The following is a 21,367-nucleotide window of genomic DNA, read 5'->3' on the forward strand; positions in this document are numbered from 1 at the left end:
CGCTCATCTTTTAATTGACACAGTCACAAGAAGTGACATAATCACCACACAGCAAAGTGCATGTTTACACCACAACCACAGGCAATTTATTTCTAAATCAACTGTTCCTCGTCCTCATTCACATGTTTACCCAAAAGTTGACTGCATAGGCCTTTGCTTCCATAGCATTAAGAACATAGCCACATGTCTACGCACTGGGGGCAAAATTATTTCTTGAAACATAAGGAATCTTACGTGACTGCAGGTCTCTCCCACTGAGTGGATCTGGCCACATGGTTCACATAATATGTTCGTCCGTTTGCATCTTGCCTTTCCTCCCAACCAGGGGGAAGTGGGGGGAGAGTCTCCTGCTGAGTCTGCACATACACAGGCTGAAATAAATAATCAAACAGTCATGACTTTAAGCAAACAGTATCCACATCCTCTGAATGTAAACACTGAATGGCTTGAGGCTGGTCTACAATGAGACATAAACCATAAGGGAGCCTAAATGCTATTCTACATATGGACATAAGACAGGTGATCAATATTCATCCTAATGGCTAATGGCTGTCAAGCCAATCATAGCATGTCTTGAGCACGAATACAGTCAGTGAAGAATTTTGCCAAATCAGAAGTACATAGTAGGTAATTCAGCTGACCTCAGCTATATTTCCTAGAAATCATAACTATGGAAAAAACATGGCATACATAACGTAGATATGTAAATATCCGAGAGAAAACTATGTTTCCACTTCACTGGGCTAAATATTACATATTACATTAATGAACTTAGTAGTTTATTTAACAAGCATCTAAGAATAAAGAAAAGATATTCAGATTCTAGGAAGGTCCCACTGACAATACTTGTAATAAGTCCCTCGGTGCAGTAAAAAAAAACAAAGAAAAATTAGAAAAATAGTAATACAGAGCATAAAAAAAGTACATTGCGAGTGTGGAAAGGGATATTTTGCAAAAATAAGCTCAGCGAATTTCGGTATCATGCGAAAAAATGCAATGAAATTCTCAAGTCTCATGTGCCAGACATGATATAAAAACATAACTTTTTCTTCAGTGCCTTGATTCTGAATTTTTTCTTAACATTGATGCTTATATCTCCCATTGAGGATGAGCACTTTCTTATTCTATTTCTAACTGTATGGAATTACTCTCTGTCAGGGGTGGGCAATGAAAACTGGTAACAACAAAAGCAATATCCCTAACGAAATTCTAAATTTAGAGAGCTTCCACAGCTGGAAACTCAATATTATGAGTACACACCCCAATGCTTTGCTTGCTCTGCATCTCCAACTGTACTTCATTTATGGTAGATTCATTCAACGTTGATGGTAATTGTGTCAAAATCGGGAAAAACCGGCACTGTCCACCAAAAAATTAAAGTTACATATTTTTCTTTGTTTCAGGAATATTAACAATTTTTACCTTTCCTCTCGGTGTTTGAATAAAGAGGGTAGGGTAGGATACAAAAGTATCACTTAAGAAAGTATGAGTGATGTAGCTGTCCACTCGGATTACTCCGATCATGCCACCAGGTAGGAAGACGGTAGGCTGCCATGGCTGATGAAATGGTACATGGTGCCCACGTCGATGACTATCGTGGTTGACTGCTATATATACAGCAAGCTGATATTCTCAGACCAAGTCATTAGAACAAAATATCAAATATCATTTTTAAAACAATATCATAACATGAATTTCATGATAGTGCTTCCTATTGGCAAATTTTAGAAACTTACTGGCTTCGACAGCCCTGTAACCGAGAGTAATCGCCTCGGCTTGACGTTCATAATGCAACTCAAAACACTCCAGTCGAGTACAGACTACTTGATTCGACTCTAATTTTCAAGTACTCGCACTTCCCTAATCATTATCATTACTGTTACATTAACCACACACATTTTCCCTTGAAAACCAAGCATAGTTCTCTGAAATTCAAGAAATACGACTTTGGTGAAAGCCACAATTGCAACAATCTTAAAACACTCACCTGCGCAGCCGTTTCTACCAGATGTCTGGATGCACCATCGTTGTTAACAATTTCCCACTCCCCTTCGCTGTCCTGCTGCTGGGCACTCGACGATTCTGTCCCACTGTCTCCATTGGATCTCTCGCCATTGACCCTTATCTCAGTCACTACCTCAACGTGGGCTTCACCGTCACCATCTTCTCGAGGAGGCAAGGCTGGAGCATGGGGATCCCTGATGTAAGCATGGTAAAGCTCCAAGTGACCTTTGACTCGCGATCTGGAACTGACAAAAGTTAAATTACTCTTAATTAGACTTGCACCATAAGCTCCATTGCAGACGTACTGAGATAGAGGCATTCCATCAAAATTAAACTATATCACAACTTCAGTAGGACTTCTTCATGAGTGCATTGTTGCTTGTTAGACATCATGTATTATCTAAATTAACGATGATGACATTTTATTAACATCAAATCATAGAATGAATAAAAGAACAACTCTTTTCAGGAATTGTTTCACACACAATATCATGAGTTTCTTTAACAAACTTCTAGAAAAACTTTTGTTAATCCCAAGATAATACAGGGAAGTATAAACCATTTTTTTTTCGAATAGCCGAATGAACCTAACAGTGCAAAAAATTTCATCAGTGAATTTGTAAATTTATTTCTTGCATGCACAAAAATATTCCAACAAGAAAAGACTTAAATAGTTAAATTAAAAAAAAAAGCTTAAAAAAGTGAAATAAGAAGTAAATGGAACTTTCATAAAAATATTAAAATGCCCTGATCAAAAGAGAAATGACAAAATTCCTTAAGGTACAGTGTTTTTTCACCTTTTTCCTGTTTGCATCATTAGGAATTGTCACTTCAAGTTCCATTTCCAAGATTTCAGAATTTATCCAACACCATTGGTGGCTTGTTTCCTTCATAAATAATCATGTAAGATCCATGATTTCTGTCACACGCTGTTTTACGCAATTTTTTAATCTTCTCCAATTTGAAATTCTAGCTGTTTCAAGGTTATCATGAACAATAATCATAGTCACTGCTTAAGCCCATACCAGCACACGTATACCTAATTACAATTAATAAATGAATGAAATTCAATTCAATGTGCATTTGGTATAGCCCAAAGAAAGTTACACCCACAACATGTTCATTCCTGCTGCGTACCCAAAGTCTATTCTGTACTTAGTGCATTCAAATACCCAGTAATTCTTTGACGTGATGCCGGAAGCGTCAATATCCAAATGTATTTTAAACATAAGAATAAGAGAATCAAAGAATTAAAAATAGATTGACCCGATTATTCACATTCTGTCTCCCTCTGCCTCACTTTGCCAAAGTTTTATTTTATTATTGATGATCTTTCTTCAAGGGAACTTAGATCAACTCATCAAGAAAATATCACAAAAGATGACAAATAGCAAAGGGGGCCACAAAAATATCAAACTGAAATTCTACTTCATTTCTATACAATTGTCTCAATTTTGAAGACTTCATGATAATATCCAGGTACCTATGTATTTTGCAGAATGTTCATCTCCACAAGAGATAATATTGTGATATTGAGTGCAGTTGAACATCAAGCTTTAAGGAAGTTAATAAAATCATAACACAAAAATGACTTTTCACAGTAATGGAACACCTCCTCAACGATATTTTGGGAGTGCCAAGTTTAAAGGTGATGTGTAAGAGGACGAGGAAAAACAAAAAAAATACGACTTTTATTTCAATTATTCTTTCCACATTCTTTCCGTCATTTCCCCTGATATTCAATGACTTTCCCATTGCCGGCCTTGGTAGCGGTGGGGTAACGTCCTCGCCTGTCAAACAAGAGGTCGCGGGTTCGAGTCCCACCTGGGTAGGTTTCCCCAGTGCAGGGCCTGATTGTTCGTGTACGTTTACTTGTTAAATTTCTTGAATACCCCAATTTAAAATGGCCAATATGAGCTGTATTCGGTGGTTTGAGAATAAAATAAATAAAATAAAAATTAATGAACGAATGAAATTCCATGGCACTACATAGGAGTGGCCATCCTGTCAATAAAGCCTCAAATTTTCGATAGTATCAGTGTATCAAAAACCATTATTTTATGGGTCATATTTCATGGAAATTTACAAAACAATAAAGAAAAATTTGCATTTAAACATGCAAAACACACACTGCCATGTTTGCCTGTGAATGACGTATGCCTATGCCTTCCCAGGCTTAAAGCTTTCCCATTAATATTATGAGTAGGTCTTTAATGGCTAAAGGTACAATTACATTTCTCCAACAAGTATTTTGATCAATAACTTGTTGCAATAAAATAACATTAGAACACGAAGAGAAGATTTTTCAAGAATGATTATAAGATAAACATTTTAAATACTTTTTAACGTGGCAACTGAAACTTACTTATCAAATTATTTTCATTGAAATAATTAGCAATGATCACTCCCAACCAATGGCCACTCCTGGCTTAGTTTTATGCTCTCATTCTATGCTACAACAAAGAACAAACGATGATTTTCTACCTAATGCCACCACTGACTTTCCTTGTGAATACCTTAATGATACCAAAATCAGTGTTTCCTTTTTCCTTTGATTTACTTGCAACCGATGATGGTTTAAATTTGCAATCAACACAGTCTGATTATGTAGTATACATAAAACTTTGATACAATCATCAATAATTCCATACAACAACACCAGATAAATTAGACTTGATAGAAAGATGTAAAAACATGAGATGGAGGTAAACAGAAGAACCGATTGGTGTATGTCAATATGCTAAATTCCTGTCAATGGAAAATGGAATGCGTTACACTTACTCATTTACATACCTAACTGATTTTAACATTTTTTTAATGGCAAAGAAGTTTAGGATTTTTGAGATCTAGAATGCTATATTTTTCTGCTCATACCCTATCTTTGAAAGGCATATATTTTTATGCAAACAGATTTTACATTTCTAGCACAGAAAATAATTTGAATTTTCCTCTCTCTCACCTGCTACTCTCCTGTCATACTGGGTATACCCTTGCTGCCTGGTGATTTTTTTTCTTATTGTTGCAATAAATAATTCACTTTAACTCACATTATCTCCAATATCTAAGAAAAAGCCTGAGTAAATCCTACTTAGATTTTTATGCTTCATTTTCAATGATTTTATCAATTCTTGGATCTAGCAATTCCTTTGCCCTATGAATACTTCACTTGAGTCCTAAAAGAATTAATTACCAGGAGAAGAGTTGGATTCATTAAAAATGGAGGTTGCTATCATATGAGAAGAATATTAGAGCAGAGACTGAAAGGCATTGGTAGATGAAGAGAACATCTGGCAGCTAATTAGGTGAGCCAGCGGCCAAGAAAATTGACAATAGATGAGTTTAGAACATATTTATATACAAACAATTATGTAAAACAAAAAAGGTACACATTCTGACAATCCAGGTTTCAATGCTAACTCAGTTTGATCATTAAACAATTAAAACATAAATGCCAGACCCTTGAATACCATAAAAGAGTCGGGAAGGAAAGGAAGCAGCCTGGAGAGGGCATCTATCATTACATGATATTATTGGAGAAGAGTCAATAGAATACAAAATTGCTAGAAAAACATCTAAAATGTTTATAAAACATTTTTTTTGCCAACAACTTTAAAACTTGATTTTATTAACATATAAGTCCAAATGTGAGCTAAAACTTTCAATTTACAATTTACACAACAGAGATTATCCATGAATACATAAAAAGGAGTACATTAGAATTTACTTAGGTTATTAATTATAGACAAAAAAGGAAGCTGTAGACTCCAATTTTTCTAAGGAAAATTTACTTCAGCTTTACATCAAAGTTGAAAGACTTCAAATCAGCCAACAGCATGGCAATTATTTTCTTTTTTTTACTTAGTTACTATTATTACTTAGTTGTTATTACAATTATGATCTTAAAGTATTAGTCAGTTCATACCTATTTAGTCTTAGTTAGTCTTGATAATGACGGTATAAACTTCGAAACTAGTAGACTGTTAAAATAAAAGTTTGTGGAATAGTACAGTGCAACCTCGATATAACGACACCCCACGGTGCACTAATAAACACTCGCTATAGTGAATTGTCGCTTTACCGGAGGTGGAGCAAATAATAGCCAATATACCTGTTGCGAACAGATATACAGGAACAGGAGTGGTGCGGCGACAGATAAACATCTATCCGATAAACGTAAGCATAAATCCAGACGAAAGGCGATGTATTTTTGCATCACTAAATTTCCTTACTCAAATAACGACTAACTATTCAAACAATTTATAAGCGCCGCACTGAATAAAAATCAAGCAAAGCATTGTTTCGTCAATCATTATATTTATTGCACGACAGTTTACCACTTAATTTGAGACTGAGCACTCCATTAACTTCATTACTAACAGATCGCTAGCAATTACAGAGGTTAAGGAGTCTTGATGAAAGTCTTCCGGCGGTGAAACCCTCGCTATGGCGAGAGCCAACACCGAAAGGGTCTCGTAAAAACGAATTTTTTAACACGCTTATTATAGGGTCAATTGACGGTGCATCGGCTACCTCTCGTAATAGCGGGGGTGTCGCTATATCCCGTACTCGCTTTAACGAGGTTCCACTGTACTGAGTTTTGTTTCACCATGAACATACCTATTTTGACTATTGTTTTGATTTATACAATGACTACCTATTTCGATTTGCATGTTATAACATTACATCTTTTTGCAGTTGCAATTTCTATCAGTGGAATCAGTGACCAAAGTCTGCCATATACAAAGGCTGCCCAAGAAGTATTTCATTAGCATAAATTGTCCGTCTGTACTTGATAAATTGACATATTTTAAATGAAATATTCCCAAAACACATGAAACGCCAGAATTGTAGAACCAGACATTGTTAAAAGTAAAACAAAATTCACTCTATTCACAAAATTGCATTGAAAATCTCCCATTTAAGAGCACTTTAGGGGCTGCTATGCTGATTCCCAAAGCCTTATGATGATAATACTTAGAACTGAAGCTAGTTTGTGTGAATGTGTACCACCCATATGTTGTGGTATGAAAAGGGCAGATTTATTCTAGCAAGCCACTCCACAGGTATAAAAGGATTTTGTTGAAAATATAAATGCAATAAGGCAGATACAAACAGTTGTTACTGACATGACTTTTAAAGATGCAAGTTGAATGACTTCACCAACAATGACCCTCCACAAATCCTTATCTTTGGAATAAAATAAAAATCTATTTCAGTAAATATACCAAAGGATGACCATTTCTAGTAGTTATTTTAAGCATCCTGAATGTCATCCTAATGTACCCTATTTTGAAAACAAGTTTTAGAAATACTTATCATCTCCATCAACCTGTTAATTGAATTGTGAGATAACAGTTAAATGTATTTAAAAAAGTTATTCACAACATAGATCAATAAAAGACTGCAATAAATTGAAATTATGCACAAAATTCTATTGCGGCACTTTCTTATTCATGAGAAGCCCATACCCAAGGAAATACCTATTTACTGTCAAAATAAATACATAATTTTAGAGCTGAATGATATGAATGAAATACGGAAATACACACTTTTAAATGCCAAATGGTGGATGATACTATCCACTATTTTCAGCAAAACTAAAGTAACAACTAAAGCAACTTAAAGTGACAAAAAAAGAAACCTCTGCACTCAACCTAAGCATTTTATGAATTCATATAGGATAACAAGTTTAGGAAAACATATAGTCAAAATTCTCCTCACTTTCCACTTCTTTTATTAAGCTACCAAAGAATACTGCATTATCATCGAGAGCATAACCAGTTGCAAAATTTCTGGTCAATATTGAACTGGAAGATGGAGAAAATCCAAGTGTCAGTTTCAAAACTGAGTGTCAGCCGGAAGAATATACACTTCGAGATATTACGATGAATAAAAAAGAAAACATTGTGAAAATAACTTTTTCAACAGAATGAACATTCAAATTGCAGACTGACTCCCCTAACATATATTAATTGAAATTATAAAACTAGGAATATCAAATCATTAGGTTGATGCAGATACTAGCCATGGATATGAAAAGAAATGCATGCACAGATCTTTTCACTACATTTAATTAGAGAGTCATTAATCAATTTTGTATCTAGGTACCACCAGTATATGCTTGGACAATTATTAATACCACCAACAATTCAAAATAATTGCTGGCAACAAGAATTGACACATACCCATTCATAGGTAATCTAAAAACCAACGTAATTACTTATCAAAGCTAACAAACAAATATGAGAGCTAATAGGACCATTCCTCCTAACACCAATTGAATTTCCGATCACCTCACCTGACCGCCTATCTCTCTCCTTCTTATCTAAAGGACCTGTTCCCTTCCAAATTCCTTTCCTCCATCATCAATATCAATATTACTACATCCTCCATGGCACCATGTGCCTTTTTACCCAGTACATTTCATTCATAAGTTTTATACCCCCACCAAACATGCCCACCACTTTCGCATTATTCCTATTTTCTTTCACGCTAGTTTATATCACATCAATGCCATGTCCTGCGGATAGTGTGTCAACTTCAGATTCATCAGTTTGAAGGACCCAGATTACAGTGTTGACAGTTTTAAGATTTTCGGGGTATACGAATGGGGAATTTTCAGATTCTCGGAAAATAATCCGTCATAGAAAACATCCTTTCCAATGAATACCTTCAAAATAAGTATTAAAAAAGATTAAAAATGCCTACTGAGCAGCCAGATTCATGTGGAAAGGAACTTCACCTAAACCAAGTGTGCTGACAAGCCATTGCTGAGAGTTTATTCCTGCATTGCTTTAAGGCCTGGTTACACGATACATTGACATGTATGGGTTAATGTCTAAATGCATGAACGCGTGAATGAACACGAAAATGCACCATGTAACCACCCTACTTGTGCGAATGCACGAACAGAAAATAGAACCTGTTCTAAAGGCCGTTTTACACGGGGCACGGAATTGCGCAGGTTAGAGCTACATTAATTTCTAAAATGGCATGGAATTGTGCGAATGCATGAACGAAATTAGAACAGGGGCTATTTTCCGTCTCGCATCCACGCATTCTTGCATGCGTTCTAGCAATTCACCGCTTTACACGACGCAATTTTGATTGCGCCTTCGCACGTACGTCAGATTGTGCAACTCCATATACCGTGTAAAATGGCCTTAATATGGTTCATGCATTCGTACATGTTCTGCTCCAGTCCACCGAAATCGTTCACACAAAGGTACATTAACTTGTACGTGTTAATGTACCATGTAACCAGGCCTTAAGCCAGGAGACCATCTGATGCAATTTCCACATGTAACCAGCATACGGAATGTTATTTGCAAGCTGATGATTTTTTTTTTTCAGTATAGAGGGATTTGGTTCAAATGCTGCAAATCACCAAAGTTAAATCTACTGTGAGAACTTATTTTCAATGTACATGAAGTAAAATGTGAAGATATTTTCTTCATGGGAATCACAATCGGAGGGCCCTAGATATTGCCAAGGATGAGAAGATAAGACCAAGGACATTAAGATTTCTGAGGCGGAGTGGAGGGCAAGGCAAAGGATACAACTCCCAGGGGCACATGAGGAAAAACTGGAGGCACAAGCTTGAATTCACTTGAATACAGTCAGAATCATCAGCACTACACTTCTTGAGCTAATGATGTTTTCAAATTATAAGGTCAATACTCAGGATTATATTTTTGAAATTGTAAGATACATAATAATTCAACAGAAAGTTATTTTCCTTCTTCTGACAGGGAGGTAATGACTAGCCATTACAATACAGACTACATAACTTGACCTATCACTTCACGGCTTTACTATAAATTCAAATTACTACTCAAATGTCAACAAAAACAAACATTTAACATAGTGGAACGTAAATGAAGAATGTAAGCGAGGTGAATCACAATTTTGTTCAACGCAAATTATCAAAAGAAAACTCATTGAATTATACTTTGATTTGGGCACCGAGTTATAACTAATTAGTTTTAGAATGAAGAAACTAACCTTCGAGGACGGAGGATGTACTGTTTCGGAGGAATAACCCTGCCCTCTTGCTCCTTGGGTAGATTGAGGAGGGTGAGTTCAACCATTCCAAGGAAGTCATCACGAGTTAATCTATTTTCATCGAATACTTGGAGGACCAACTTGTGCTCCGCCGGTTTTACCTAGAGATAGATATATGAATACATTGATATACAGATCTACCTTCAACGAGAAAATCAGAGAACACTTAATACTCAGCAGGGCCACTAGATACGGCCAGAAATTGGAGTTCCATTAATTGAACCATACATATGTTAAGTATTTACATGAAAATGCACTCTGGCACTCTTTTAAAAACCAACTAACGCCATTGAAAATACCTTGGTCAACTTAAATTGAACAAGCAAATATAGACTCTTTGAGAAGTTAACAGAAATTTAAAAAACTTACTCGAAAGATAAATTCCTCGCACCACTGAGGGTTGAGAGTCTGAAATAGACAGAAACATAACCCGTGTAGATTCGTTCATTCATAACCTCCACCTTTCCTTAAACAAAATAAAGCTTGTCATTACCTTTTTCTTGGTTTTGGTTAAAACGGAGTCGACGGTCTCATCTCCGTTTATAGTGTTCAAGTCAATTCTCACATAGGGATCACTGCAAAATATAATAATCATAATCAGTTACGGAAAAGCCTATGACATGTAAGATCAACTTCGTAATTAAATTACCTTGCTCCGAATATATCCTTCTTGGCTAATGAATGTCCAGCTATGACCTTTAACCTTAGTCTATTGGTAAGTTCATCAGGCTGAAAAGACACAAAAAAGTGTTAATTGATTATGAGTAACGAATTACCGAGTTACTGTTTAGACAAACAAATGCCATCAAGGATGGTTGTGAAACATTTTCCCAAATAGAAAACTAAAGATTCATTGAGGTTCACAATAAACAATACACCTCGGGGTAAACTTGAGCACAGAACTTATAATTAAATTGATACAACAAAAATGGGGCATCAACATTAAGAAAACGATGTTAAAGAATAAATAAGCACTTACAACTCCATTTAATCCAATGTTAGGGTAATATCCATATTCATTTCTTCCCTCCATTAAAATCTTCCTTCTAGCCCCTTGAAAATTGACAGAAATTAAGCTTTAACTTCTCACATTCCTACTCACTACTTGGCAATGACAGAATATATCTACAGCGCGAGTGACACTACTGAAGTCAAGCTCGATACATTATTTATAATTATGACACATTAAAAAGTCATTCGGCGTAATGCGGAAGTACTACCCGCAAAATTATAATTATTAACGTGAAACTTCTGGGGAAAGGAGGACAATTGGTAAGTTTCTTTGATTTTATGATGACAGACGTTCAGTTGCGGCAGTACTCTACTTGAATCAATTATAAACACCCAATCCACCCAATTGTAAACACCCGTCTGTCCGTATGGTGTGATTCAGTGTGATTGTATGACTGCGACCACTGCGACTGATGTGACGACTACCATTAGCCCGCCATGAGTGGTAAAAACAATGCACGAGGTCGTTTTACCTCGAAATTAGTATTTGTGTTACTTGTAACCTAGATTTTGTTAATGTTTTGAATGTGTAACAATATTTGGGAGCTTATTTGGTGTAGTGTAATTACCAATTCCCCGACGAACTTCTTATCAACATGGAGCAGATTCATTCAAGTCTGATTACTTCACTAACGTTATAATCAATTGGCTTATGATGATGTAAATATGCATGGTAGTGCCGCCGGTAATCGACGCTGCTGCTGAAATCTGCTTTTCGACACAGCGCAGCAGCAAACAAAGATCTCTTGTCTCTAAACAAGACATCGTGGTTCATGGCACCACACCCCTTTGGCCCACATCACTCGACAGCGGCCGAGTTCAGATGGTGACCGAGCCTTCTTATCTAAAAAAAATGCCGGTATTATTCCAGCTGCCCGCGGTATTCGTCAGAGTTAGTTCCTGAATGTTCTGCCATATAATTCAAGGTTACGAAGGCGTCAAGACCGGAGTGGATAAGCAACTACCTACTGGCTTTGAAATGCGCACTTCCTTATTGGTGAATTCTTGAGTAGCAGATTTAACGTCACGAGCGCAGCACGGACACTTGGCAGCGGGTCACGTATACTTTTAGGAATACCAGGCTGAGACGCTGGCTGCAGTCTCGATAACTTCCAATAAATATAAGCCGGTAATCAGAAAAAAATCATCGAAGGTGAGGTCAATTAGGAAAGGGGATGCAAGTTTCATGGAAGATCATTTGTAAGGGCCCTTACAAACCGGTACACTTAAGTGACGCTCGTAAGTATGACCTTATTTCTCTAATGTTTCTGGGGGAGTTTGAACCCTGTGACTAACCCCAACTTGCTACGACCTTGGATAAATAAGTGTCTGTCGAGAAAAGGAGGTACGATGACTGGAAGGGAGCAAATGTGCTTTCAATGACAACAGGGCAGCCAATCTGCGAATCAGTGGCGCAGCGAGGGGGGGTTTTGGGGGATAAACCCCCCCCAGAGCTCAGAGAAACGTTTAAGTTTAATCCAGTTTACTTAATGGATTAGTATTACTGATAGAATAGTGGTAGGATTAATGAAATATCCCTCAAAGAGCCTTAAAACTCACCATTTTGAACCATTTATCTTTAAAAAAAACCTCCTGCTTATCCTGGGAAGGTATACCACACCCCAGGTCTTGTTGCGCCTACAACCCCCCCTATTTATTCCTAGCTTCGCCCCTGCTGCGAATAGTAACTTAATGATTAATGTTGCCGGTGTCAAAGTTAGTGGTAGAAGTTGAATTCTCTATAGTGGCACTGATTATGTCTTTCGCAGGCCATGGTTACCTTTCAACAGTTGTCTATGGAATAGACAGGGTAGAAAACTGCCCTAGTAGAAAAAAGTGTGTTCATTCAGTGTTCTTTTTATGTTCATTTAATGTTCAAATTGTGTTCCTTCTATGTTCACCGAATGTTCACTTTATGTTCTTTTTATGTGTTTTGTGACAGAAAGAACATAAAAAGAACACAAAATGAACACTCGTCTGTGAACATAAAAAGAACACAAAATGAACACTCGTCTGTGAACATAAAAAGAACATAATTTGAACACAAAATGAACACTTTTTTGAACATCAAAAGAACACAAAATGAACATAAAAAGAACATTTTGCTGAACAGCAAAGAAAAAGCTTTCACGGAAGTCCCATCATTACCATGAACACTTTCACATCTTTGTGAGTCAGATGTCAGTGTTTGGATGAGTTTCAAATCATTTTATTTCCAGCTTTTTTTTTATTAGAAACGAACATATTCGTAGAAGCCAAATGCTCAGGCCTTATCCCTGTTTAGTATCCAATAAAGTACATATTGAGAGTGTTTTCAGGTGTTCCTTGATTGCATTCTCGGATCGTTCAATGTCCATTTTTTGATGATATGCCTTCATTTTGGGATAATTTTCCCGGAAATTCATTATTTTAAATTTCTAGAAATATTATGGAAAACTGCTAAAAAATGCAGTTTTGTGGATTTCAAGATGGCGAAATTCAAACTCATTTTTGGTAGACAAAGTCTCCAAAATCATCTGTATTACTTGTTTTATGTAAAGCTACTTGTCATGACACATGAACTGCAGTTATCCACAATCACCTCCAAGGAATGAGAATTTTTATACTGGTTTATTTTAAAGAACAACAAAGAAAAATGTTCATTTTGTGTTCAACATAGTGAACATAAAATGAACATATAAAAAAATGTTCAATTTGTGTTCACCATGGTGAACATAAAATGAACACAAAGTGAACATAAAATGAACACATAAAAAAATGTTCATATTGTGTTCACCATGGTGAACATAAAATGAACTCAAAGGGAACACAAAATGAACATAAAGAAAAATGTTCATTTTGTGTTCAACATAGTGAACATAAAATGAACATATAAAAAAATGTTCAATTTGTGTTCACCATGGTGAACATAAAATGAACACAAAGTGAACATAAAATGAACGCATAAAAAAATGTTCATATTGTGTTCACCATGGTGAACATAAAATGAACTCAAAGGGAACACAAAATGAACATAAAGAAAAATGTTCATTTTGTGTTCACTGAGATGAACATAAAAAGAACATAAATTGAACATCAAAAGAACACACCAAGAAATTGGTGAACATAAAAGAACACCAAAAGAACATCAAAAGAACACTTGAACACTGAATGAACATATAAAGAACACCAAAAGAACACATTTTTTTCTACTAGGGTGCCCTCATGCCCAGCCAAGTCACTTGGTGGTGTGCCCAAGAAAACTTCTCCTGCCAAGAAAGTAGAAAGTCTTACCCATTTTAGTATTTTTTTTATCCATCTACTAGTACTCTTATACTTCCTTAAATTTTTAACTAATTCATTTATTCTGAATATAAAATATCATAAGGTGCAGTCCAGGAGGGGGACAAAGGGCTGGTGGGGGGGCTCTCCTCTCCTGTATATATTCGACAACTAAACAAACTAAATATCATCATTAGCTCCCCTCTAGCCACTCTCTGGATCCACCACTGATGGAATGTACTCATTTAAAATTGTAAATTGTGACATTACATCAAGTGCTTATCTTGACCCCGCACCCAAAGATAGCATCTATAATTTACCTCTAGCTCCCTTCCAAAATATGGCTATGGTCATGTTGACACTGTCAAGAACACAGACAAGTGCCAGAAATCCCCTTGCTCACCTAGTACTTTCCATCACTCTTCTGAATCACTACATTTTGAATGCCCTTGATTTCACTGGTGAAGTAATCGTTCATCCCTCAATGTCATATAGAAGCAAACTCGTGTAAGTTAAATTGAATTGTTTTCAAACATATATGCTTAAATTTACCACTATGTCAGAAGTTGGTCCTTTTTTGTGGAATGCGCTCTGAGCTATTCTGTATTAATAATTTCTTTCTAATTACGTCATCCATCATAGATTATCAAGTGGGTATCTCTTTGTAATGGCATTGTCTGAACATACATCCCTTTCCTTTACTCCCCTTGGAGCTAACTGAATGCAGAGGTTTACCTTATTCAAGTTTTCCCTCCCAAGTTCACCTTCGCCTCAAGTAAGCCATGAATTTCGTCTACTGCGAAAAAACTTGGAAAAAGCCGTGAGTTTCATCATACACCTTAAAAATCTCTCAAACTTGATTGTAGGACTACGATAGACAGATCAAGAGAAAAATCAATGTGTCAATCATGTTTCAAGGTCAGTCACAAGTAGACACTGTCCACACATTTATCTGCACATGTATATTCGAAGCGCAATAGGGTGGTTTCCTATTATTTTTTTATTGCCTGAATCGAAACATTACTCCTGGAGTACGCATTTCATGCTCTTAGATTTTCAAATGACGATATCTATTTTTCGCGATTAAACGAAAAGTGAAAATTTCCAAGCACGCGAAAACGCGGCGGCTAAGTAGGAATGATGGGAAAAATCCGTGTGACGTTGTTCTGGTACTCGCTGCTGCCCTGTGAGGTTAACTTGAGGCGAGGCTTGAACGCTGATACGACGCAGGGTGCTAGCAGGTAGCACTTGGCTTAAATAAGGATTATTAATACCTTATCAAACGAAGGAAACTTTCCGACCATAGGCAGTTTTAATAGGTGATTATTAAGATATGTTTCCCTGAGCTCTGTGCCTCATGCGTGCATTGGTAATCTCAGACGATGTAAAACTCCTATCCTCTCGTGTAGAAACTAGGTCCCTGTGACGTCACGTGGAGTGGAATCGCATGGGCGCCAATCTGGCCTTTTTCGAATGAGGTTAAAATTGACCATTGCCATTCGTTTAAACGGGGATTTCTAAAACCAAATACGCTGTATATTATGGAAACCCTAATGGTGGGTAACGAATAGCAATCAATGCATTTCGTTTTCTTTGATGAAGGAAACTACCCTATTATTGGTCTGTGTGCCATGAGGTCACACAGACCTATACATATAACCAAAGTGTTCATTAACCCTGGCAAAAAAATCAGACACCTCTTCACTTCCCTGGCACCCTCCATTTTCCCACCCACAACCTTTAGCCGGCCCTAAATTTTGGTAACGATAGGTGATGTCATGAGAGCACTTTCATAGCTGCATTTACATTCCCGGCATTTATCACATTTGTTAAATTTTTTGGTTAACGTGTAGCTGGTGATTTTTGCATGATCATTATTTCTTCCTAAAATGGCTTATCAATAGACTGGGAATTTGATGAAATTTAGACCATGGATTTTATAATTTAGTTAGAGTCGGCACCCTGAGTTTGATCCACTGGGTTCTGGTGACCTCATGGTAAGACCTGTTTTGATCCATTCAAAGGTAAACATGCTGAATTAATCAACCAGTTAATCAGAATCAGCTAACTGTGCGAGGTTGAGCAATCAGTTATCAACCTTTTGGCTACTCATTGTAACACTAGAAGACATTCAAATATTTCCTCCCGAGGATGAGTTAGGTGAATTAATGGTGTGAGAGTAGAGTCTATGGTCATACGCATAAGACATGTCAATACAATTAAAGTTACTTTTTCAGTTGATCATTGTTGAAAGTCTGGTCTTAAACCTCAGGCTTTACAATGGCCCAACTTCTATTTCTAATCTTTGAGATAACATTACACATGGAGAAGGGGGAGGGCCTGTTGTTGCCCAAAATTTGGGAAATATAGGGAAAAATCAGTATCATAGGCTGAATTAGTTTAATATATTAGTGAGCGAGGGTATGGCTGGAGCATGTGATGTCACATAAAATTCTATCATTTACATATTTATTTGAGTAGTCACATATGTAAATACCAAACATTATGAGATGACCCTATTAAAAATGAGTTTACATAATGCAGCAATCAGTAGTGGATACAGAAAAAACTCGAGGGGAGGCACAAAAGATATCTTGAGTTACCTTTACTATTATCCAATAAAAAATAATCAAGTTACATTCAGAGTTAAGAAAATTTTAGTTAAATTTATTACACACATATACAAGAAAACGCCATCTTATGATATAAAAAAGTTATAATTGTGGTATTGTGGTTCTGCAATGTTTGGCAATACAAGTGGGCCAGCAAGGGGGGGGTGCACACCCCCTCTACCCCCCATCTGAAGTCACTCATATTTTTTTAGTTATTCAAAGGATGCATATTTTATTATGTAAATTTCTACCAGTGTTCATGTCTGTTTAACCTCCAGAACCTGCTGTGGTATAACCTAGCACCTTCCCTATCTCTTTGGCTTAACTTATTATGTTTCCTTTTCATTAATTGCATGATAATATGAGGAAAAATGTCTCCAAATAATTTGCTGCAAAAGTGTTGTGGAAGTCAGAAATGTAATTTGGGTTGCCTACTTCATGACATATTACCATGATTGGCACCATGGCTGGAAAATATTGAAGAGTGGAAAATATAATATTATTCTAATATTCTAATAGTAAGTGAAATAGTATGCCAGATTTTTTTATGGTTCTGATAATACTGTTATCAACTGAAAAACAAAAACTTGGGAGGTAACTTGGAAAAATGCAATATGGAATAACCACCATAGATGATCTTCTAATCGATTTATATTTGATCTGCAAATGGCATAATGAAGTTTTAATGCTTTCATCATCCAATTTTTATTTATAGACAACTCTTACTGATTGTGAACAATGTGGTCACTTTTACCACAAAAAAATGGGATTGTGATATGGTGTCAGTCATTGGTGGATGAAAGAGGGGGGCAATTAAGAGGAAATTTCAGGAAATTTTCCTTTCCCCCTGAAATTTCAGGAAAAATAGAAAAGATCTTTTATGTGGATCTCCAATAAAAGTTTTCATTTCACCATTTAAGCAAACAATGCTTATAAATAAAAGACAAATATCTAAAAGCCACTAGTCTCTGCATATCAGACCTCTGATGGGAATTGCCGTAAGAAAAAAATTCCCTGGACCGGGAATGAAGCTATGGACATTTGGCTTTCCAGGTCAATGTGCAGACCGCTACACTATTCATGTTCCTTGATTCCGTTGGCAAATACTCTGGTGCAGGGTAATTTTTTCTCGTGGCACTTCTTCTAAATTTCATTGCTGTTCATGAGGCAGGATTAAAATACCATGTTTTTCTCGTGTAAGCCGTGTCCTCGTGTATCCTGTTCTCCCCCATTTTTGGGCAGACTTGTGAGGAAAAAAAACCTTCCTAGCACTTTTTGAGTGTGGTCTAATATAGGAACTCAAGATTCATTGGTAAATCAATAAATTTACGTTGACGTGGTTAATAAGGCTATAAATAATGTTAGAAATGTAATTCTTGCAAAGTTTTCTTAGTTTCAGTGCTACAATCTGAAGAAATAAAGAAAAAAAATTGAGGGAAAATACTGAGGAAAAGGATTGGCTTACATTAAAATTTGGAGGAGGTGTAAGCTGAGCATCCCCTTTTTTTCACCTGCATTTCTGAGGAAAAGGAGCGTTACTCCTGGTAGTAGTTTCTAGGGTAAATATGGTACATATTACGTAGAACTGGGATCCATTATCTCTGAGAGGTATTGTGTACCACCAAGGCACCACGGAAAAAATATGAACCCCCCAAAAACAAGGACCTTTATTCGCCCCTGTAATGAGTAGAGCGCTTGCCTTTTTTCTGGATTCAAGTCTCAAATGAAGTCTTTAGACACCCCCAATATAGGTACCTACTTGAAGAGCAATGTGGCCCAGGGAAAGAAACTTGCCCCCCTGCTCTGAACATATGAAATCCACTCACCCATTAGAGGTGAGCTGTACCGTCATTTATCATAATTAACAGAGAGGTAAATGAGTGAACCAAAAAAATTAAAATTTTGGAGTTCTTAGATGAAATTTTTAATATTTGTAGCATAGGTTCCATTGAAAGAAATTTATCAATTTGAAAAATTAAGCATAATCACATTGTCTAACCCAACTTAGACATTGCATTCCAATAGTTGTTCTGAGATAAAGGCGAGCAAATGAGGCTAGATTGGAAGATTCAGAGTTAAATTGATGGGGTAGAACTTCCGGGGAACGTAGGCAATATTAAATACTTGTTGTGGGGCTAAATTTGGAGTTTTAGGTTCTGTTGGTAATCATTTAAAAAATATTTTTTGGAGATTTGTGTAGTTAGCACAGGCTTGGAACAAGGAGTTTTGTCAGGGGGGACAAGATTCCCCCTCACAGTCAGTCCCTCCCTCTCTCTTCCCCGCCACTAAAATAAAATACCTCTGTAAGCTATTTTTTGGGATGCAATTATTGAAATTTTACTGATTATGTTTGCTATTTAGAAGTTTTATAAATACTATTGGGTAATAATTTATAAATTAATAATTACTTTTAAATAATTTAATGTAAAAATTAATAACCTTTTTTAAATTCTTTTATTAAATTAAAAAAACTTTTCAAATATAGCCACCCCCTGAAATCTGCCACCCGCATCACATGATATAAAATAATCTTCATGATACAAAGTAGTCTAGGGATAGGATGAAGCTCCCCATCCTAAAATCATGTTTTATGATTATATTATTAACTTATTTCGCTTTATTTCTTTAAAAGGCTATAGAATCCCTAGTTCCTCCTAATTTCCTGAGAAATTCATAAGCCCATGGTCTAGAGTGACCTCCAGTCTCACCCTTCTGTTAAAACCTTCAGGTAGAAGCACCGAGTGAATAAACTTTTTAATTGCTTCCCAATATAGTTCCTCTACCTGGAAGTAATTTTAGCACACCGCACTAACTCTCAAAAACCTGGCCGAAAAACGACAAAAAATAAGTAAAATTAAAGCACTACTGCTGTAATTTTGAGATTTTAATAAGATCGTATAAGGCGTTCAAAGTAGGTAATCAATTCTATGATTGGAGGTGGAACTTTACGAAACATATATTTGTGCATCAATCCAATAATGAAGCATAAGATATGATTCTCGAAGGCCATGTTATCAGGTAAAAAAACATCTACTATCGAAATGTACAAAACTATTGTGAGCGGGTCAATTTTAATTTTGTACAGCAATTATGAAACCGGTAATGCTCTGAATATTCATAAACATTTTATATCATTATCTTATGCTGAGAATTGATGGTTTCATAAATGCGTAAGGCAAACATGTAGTTGAAATTCGACATTTTTTAATGACGCAACATCTATATAGTTGGCACTAAGATTCGATATTCATCGCAGAATTCTCCATATAAATGGGGCAGCGGAATAATTGGGGAAAAGTTTACCGGTCCCGACGTGTTCCAATCAACCCATAATTTATAGTGTGTATGTACTCACTCACCAGCCATCGCTTGACAAACGCGCTGGTTCTAAAAGTATCTCAACGATAAAATTTCGAATCACTCCCAGTTTGGCTCATTTATATTTATAAAGGCGACTCACAAGACCATGTTTCATTCATGGTCGGAAGTTTTCGAGGACCGGTATTTTTTTGTAATGACGAACTTAGATGCACTTCCAGCAGCTCTTAACCTTATTAATCTGGTGTTCCACTTATCTTGTTTCTGGATGTAAGAGGTCAACTTCAGTGTATTACAGCAAGACAAGTGCCCCAAATATGGATTTATGTGTCTCGTTTGGACTTCCCTTTTTCTATTTATGATTGGTGAATGAGATTACGAGGAAACCGCAAGGAAGCGCGGTCGCGAAATATTCGTAACGCGATGTTTAGCATGAAAAAAATAGCATTAACCCTTGAAGTGCGGGAATGTTTGTATACGTATTACACAATAACTGTGGTTTAACCAAAAAATTTTATTGCTACCTGGATATTGTGCACTTGGACACTTTCACTCAACATAAGCATCAGGGGCGCAGCTAGGAATTAAGGCTAGGGGGGGTTTCAGGCGCAACTAATACTGGGGGGCTTGGGGTATTGCATACCCGCCAGGGTAAGCGGGAGGTGTGGAGGCCCTCCGCCGGAAAAAATTAAGATAAACGGTTCAAAATGGTGATTTTTACGGCCTTCTGAAGGATATTTTATTAATCCTCACACTATTCCATAAGCAATATTAATCCAATTAAGTAAAATAGATTTAACTTAAAAATTTCTATGAGCTCTGGGGTGGGTTTTAACCGCCAAACCCCCCCCCCCCCCTCGCTGCGCCACTGATAAGCATCACCTAGGGGCTTAGAGCCACCCCGCCAGCCAGTGGCGTAACTAGGAATATTCTTTGGGTGGGAATGACATGGCCTGGGGTGGCGACTCCCGCCCTCCCCGGGATATTTTTTGAAAAATGACATACCTAGATATACATTTTACATCATTTTGGCACTTAAAATTTAACATCAAGCAGATGCAGTCATTAAATTTCAAAACTGGACAATAGTTTTGAAT

At 36.6% G+C, this 21,367-nt stretch overlaps 1 protein-coding gene across 4 annotated transcripts in view; it reads right to left on the reverse strand.

The window, feature by feature from the left end:
- LOC124166094 (E3 ubiquitin-protein ligase Nedd-4) overlaps nucleotides 1-21,367 on the reverse strand; it is a 148,492-nt gene that overhangs the window by 28,071 nt on the left and 99,054 nt on the right. For 2 of the 4 annotated variants that reach the window (XM_046543720.1, XM_046543716.1), the window contains exons 2-7: nucleotides 10,718-10,797; nucleotides 10,562-10,643; nucleotides 10,438-10,476; nucleotides 10,009-10,169; nucleotides 1,988-2,249; nucleotides 235-371 (exon numbers count right to left, since the gene is read on the reverse strand). In XM_046543720.1, coding sequence (XP_046399676.1) covers nucleotides 235-371; nucleotides 1,988-2,249; nucleotides 10,009-10,169; nucleotides 10,438-10,476; nucleotides 10,562-10,643; nucleotides 10,718-10,797 — 761 coding nt within the window. Of the gene's footprint in view, nucleotides 1-234; nucleotides 372-1,987; nucleotides 2,250-10,008; nucleotides 10,170-10,437; nucleotides 10,477-10,561; nucleotides 10,644-10,717; nucleotides 10,798-11,047; nucleotides 11,301-21,367 lie in introns of those variants that run through there. The other 2 variants (XM_046543719.1, XM_046543717.1) reach the window with 2 other exon arrangements.

The sequence above is a fragment of the Ischnura elegans genome, chromosome 9 (genome assembly GCF_921293095.1).
Source record: "Ischnura elegans chromosome 9, ioIscEleg1.1, whole genome shotgun sequence".
In the NCBI taxonomy this organism is placed as follows: Eukaryota; Metazoa; Arthropoda; class Insecta; order Odonata; family Coenagrionidae; genus Ischnura; species Ischnura elegans.